The sequence below is a fragment of the Emiliania huxleyi genome (assembly GCF_000372725.1).
Source record: "Emiliania huxleyi CCMP1516 unplaced genomic scaffold EMIHUscaffold_862, whole genome shotgun sequence".
NCBI lineage: Eukaryota > Haptophyta > Isochrysidales > Noelaerhabdaceae > Emiliania > Emiliania huxleyi.
This window is the reverse complement of record NW_005195572.1, coordinates 11,234-15,657: the sequence shown is the minus strand read 5'-3', so window position 1 is coordinate 15,657 and position 4,424 is coordinate 11,234. Positions and strand designations below refer to the sequence as shown.

Sequence of the window (4,424 nt, the reverse complement as noted above, 5' to 3'; positions counted from 1 at the left end):
AGCTCCTTGTGTACATCCTGGTTTTTGCAGGTATACCCGGGTTTACCCGGAGGGTGTGCCACACGTGTCAACGGCTGTGCTAACGCTTGTTTTGGGACTGCCGTTCGACTGTGCTAACACCGACCTTTGCGCCAAGTGTTGGCACGATCTGTAGTCAGTGCTGCCCCTGAGGTGTGCTCATGTTAGTCCACCAGCCCTGGGCCGTCTCACGACCCGCTCGAGACGAAAACCGGAGCGGACGGTGCGACGAACCGCGAGTGGGATGGTCTTCTCCGCGCGGCTGGGCCCGCCCCTAGTCGGGGCCGACCCGCCCAGTCACTGGGCAGCGCGTGCGCCGGCGTTCTGGACGACGGTGTGCTGGTGCATCCGGGAGGCTCCGCGGGGCTGCTCTAGCAGCCTCGGGAGGGTCGAAAATCGAAGCCGAAGCGGCGGACCACGGAAGCTCCACGGACGGTGAGGCGGGCTGTGGTTGGCCCCCCCTGACCGGGTGAGGGAGTGGCGCCCCGGGAGTGCCGCTCCGGCGACGTCTGTGGCCTCCATGGTACCGTGACCGCGCCGGCCTCGCTCGGGAGGCTCTTTCGGAGCCGTCGGCCTCCGAAACCGTCGCGTTGCTGCGCCTGGACGGCTTCGATGCTCGCCAAACCCGTCGGCACCGTTCATATACACATGAATTGTGAGTGAACGCGCATTTTTCTGGTATTTAACTGAAATGTGCCGAAATGTTAGTTTCGATCTAGTCCTCACGGACACAAAACAGAGGCCTCCTAGCACGGAGAAGCGACTAAGAGTCGCCGACGTGCGAGTTAAATGCCAGAAAAATGCGCCCGGAATCACAATTGATCCCGTCGACAAGGCGCCCCAATCGCGGAGGTCTGGCGCGGGCGTGGAGGCGAGCATCGACGCCTCGACGGTTGCTCTTCAGAGGCCGAAAACAGGCGCCTGAAAAAGGAGAGAACGCGAGACTGATCACGCGCGCGGAAAAGCCCGAGGGGCGAATCTAAAGTGCCGAGGCGCTTGCTAATCACCCCAGCTAGGGCCACGGAGGCGCTCGCGGCAGGTCTCCGCGCGCGCGCTGGCCGGTGGCAGCTGATCTCGGGCGGCGGGCGGCGGGAATGGGCTCGAGCGGCACCTTTTGCCCTCAAAAGTCGTTCGAGAGTACCGGGTCGCGGCGGGAACGCGCCCATCCGCTCGATGGGTGTCAGGAGTCGATCGCCTGCGCCAGGAGCGAGCACGGGAGTCGTCGCGATGGGAGTCGTAGCGGCGTGGCGCTCGGCTTCGAGAGAGCGACGTGGGCGCGGCGGCGCGGGCGGCCGGTGGGGCGCGTGAGGTCCACACCTTCGCGACGGGCAGGCTCGATACGGCCGCTGGCCGGGGCGGCCGCTCGACCGGCCGCCGTGGTCGTTCCGGCGGCGGCGTCGGCGTCGGCGTCGCGAGCGAACTGGCTCGCTTTCGACCCGAGCGACCCTCTTCACAGAACCCGGACTGCCACCTTAAATACAAGCCTCTCTCACAGCACACTGGCACGACAAGGGCGCGGACTGGCGCGGACTGGCACACACACAGGCTCACCGAGGCAAAGAATTCTTACACCCCAGGCCTCTCTGAGGGAAAGAATTCAAAGAAAGAATTTAGATGGGCAGTTAGACAGTCGTGTGTGTACGTGACGGGTGGTGTCGTAGTGTCCGTGTCCACTAGCTCCGAGTAGAGGGGGCGTTCTGCAGTTAAGGGGAAACCCGGTACACGGAGCCCTCTCGGAGAACTGTGTTTACTTTAAGGCCCTTGCCCTGAGAACGCGCACCCCCGGGGCTAGGGCTCTCTTGCCCGCAACCCGATGCCAATCATCCGGCCCGCTGGGTGCGCTTCTGAGCTCCCCGGCCCTGGATGTGCGGTTAATGACTGCACTCCAAGTGCTCCAAGGGCAGCGAGATGCCACGGGCGCCTCGGGTGCAATACGAATAGGGACGGGCGGGGGAGGAAGGGCGCTGACCACGGGCGACTACGTGCCGAAGGTTCGACGACGACTACTCGCCGCCTGGGTCGTTTGGGGCGCGCGGCTCCGTCGAGGACCGGGCGCGCCCCCTACCCGGCGCGGCGTAGGTCCCACTCTGGCGAAAAGAGGGGAGGCACGGTCGACAGCCCGATCCATCAACTACACTCATCTTCTGGTGCTTAGCCCCGTGCAACAAACGGTCCGGCAGGCTGCCCCCAACCAAGGCCCCCCGGGCCGCTGCGGGTTTGGGAGTTATGCTTAGGCACAGCTTCGGCGATGGCAGCCCCTCTCTGGGGTGTTGCATAGGCGGGGAGTCTCCCCCGCTGGTCTCCTCCTTCCCATTTTTTCTTTTCTTTTGAGAGCAGGACGCCGGGTTTGTCTTGTATGTGCGTGTCGGGCCGGGGTGTGAGCGAGGGGCAGAAGGGGCGGGGGCGTGCGGGGCAGAGGCCCAACGTCGGGCGGCTTGTCGGGGTCCGGAGAATTCGAGGGGGGAACGAAGAGGGGGGGATGGGCGGTCGGCGTCGGGGTAGCAGGCTGCAGGGCGTACGGGGTAGCCGCCACTTTCCTGCCTCAAAAGGGCGGGGCTGTCCCGGAAAGTGAGAAACGCCGGGCAGCGTGGCGCACAACTGAACCCTCCCATACGTGTTTGTGCCTCCTCCTTTGCTGTCCCATCTCCTCATCTCTTTCCCGCCTGGGCGGGGCAGCGGGCGGGCGCGCGGTGCGGTGCGGCGTGTGCGTGTGTGCGACTGCGACAGGGGACCGCTCGAAAGGGACCATTGGGCTTGTATTATTAACAACGAAGGCGCTCTCAAAGAATTTTAGAAGCAACTCCCAAGTGCTCCAAGTGCTCCAAGTGCTCCAAGTGGTGCTCCAAGTGCTCCAAGTGGTGCTCCAAGTGCTCCCTCGCACAACACTGGGCACGGGACTGGCGCGCCCTGGCACTAACACAGGTACACCACTGGAGCCGCCTAAGCGACTCCTGCGAGGGAAAGAATTTTACAACAAAATTCCCTCGCACAACACTGGGCACGGGACTGGCGCGCCCTGGCACTAACACAGGTACACCACTGGAGCCGCCTAAGCGACTCCCGCGAGGACGGCGAGGCACTTAGCTCCGTGCACCCGACCGCCCTCGCCGCTGGCAAGCTCATTCACAATCTGCTCTGCGATGCCGATGGCCGTGTGAAGAACGACCGAGATGCGCTGCTTCTGCAGCCCCAGCCAGCTCTTGGTGGTCCAAGTCACCTCATCGAGGTACTGGGCCCGCGTCAGCTTGTTCTGCAGCACGTTCGCCGCCCCCCAGAGGATCTCGCCGATCCCCTTCCCAAACCCACCGAACGACTCGAACAGCAGCAGCCGCACGTCGACGTCCTTGTCCTCCCTGGCGTAGCGATACTCGCCGCCATAGGACGGTATGCGGCGGTCGCCGCCCACCACCCTGCCCCCCCTAGTATGCCATCGACCCGTTCCCTGCCCCCTCTCGCCCTTGCTCTTCCTCTCCCAACCGAGCCGTCGCCGTTCGCCGCAGCCGTCAGCCGTCAGCCGGCAGCAGCCGGCAGCCGGCGGCCGGCAGCCGGCGGCCGGGAGCCGGCAGCCGGCAGTCGCCGTCGCTGCCGCCGCCGTAGCAGCAGCGAGCGAGCTCCTGCGTCGGGTCGGCACCCGCGCCACAGAACACCAATGACGCCAAGACTCCGCCGGTTGAGTCAAAGAAGCGACCGGCATCGACACCGGCGAGCGATTCCAGCATCGGGGACGGCCAGCCCGAGCCGCGCAAGGCGGCTCGCACGCTCTTTCCACGCCCTAGGGTAGTTGCCGTAGCTGATTGACGTCACTGTGAGAGCTTGCGCCTCACAGCAGCCCCCATCGTTCGCAGGACTTCGAGGTGGCCAAGACCAAGATCGCTGAGCAGGCCGCTGCCATCGCCGGCCAGGCTCACCATCGCCGACTTGGAGTCGTCACTTTCTCTCGCGCCGCGCGCGGGCCGCTCGCCTGCTCGCCACCGCCACCGCGCGTCCCCGCGCCGCCACGCTTCCCTGTGCACCTGACGGCGCTGCGCAGACGGCGCGCTCTGGCAGACAGAGCAGCGGCCGCCCAGGCGGTCGCTGCTCCGCCCCGTCCGAATCCGTCCGCCCGCGCGTGCCGCTGCCGCCGCCGCCGCCGCTCCACCCAATGCCCGTGTGTCGTGAGAGTTGCTCTGTGTATGTGTATGTCGTATGTGTGTGGACCGTTATGTCACACACTTGAGCCTCTATCTATGATAGTAGACCGGTACTCGGGTTTGGATGGTAGCGTGGGGCCCCGCCGGAGGCTGGTTACTGATCACTTACTTACACGGTCTATTTCGGCCGCGTGCGCTCCACACACCAGTCACGGCTCACGTGAACGCGTCTGAGCGACGCAACCGACTCAACTGGACCGCGGTTGGTACAGACCC

The 4,424-nt window shown here is 65.1% G+C and overlaps 1 protein-coding gene across 1 annotated transcript; it reads right to left on the bottom strand.

The window, feature by feature from the left end:
• Positions 1-3,067: 3,067 nt before the first annotated feature.
• EMIHUDRAFT_250033 (hypothetical protein) lies at positions 3,068-3,929 on the bottom strand (the record flags this gene model as incomplete). Its single annotated transcript, XM_005758434.1, has 3 exons — positions 3,068-3,632; positions 3,719-3,790; positions 3,823-3,929. The coding sequence occupies 3 exons, from the start codon at positions 3,927-3,929 to the stop codon at positions 3,068-3,070; spliced, it is 744 nt and encodes a 247-aa protein (XP_005758491.1).
• Positions 3,930-4,424: the final 495 nt, after the last annotated feature.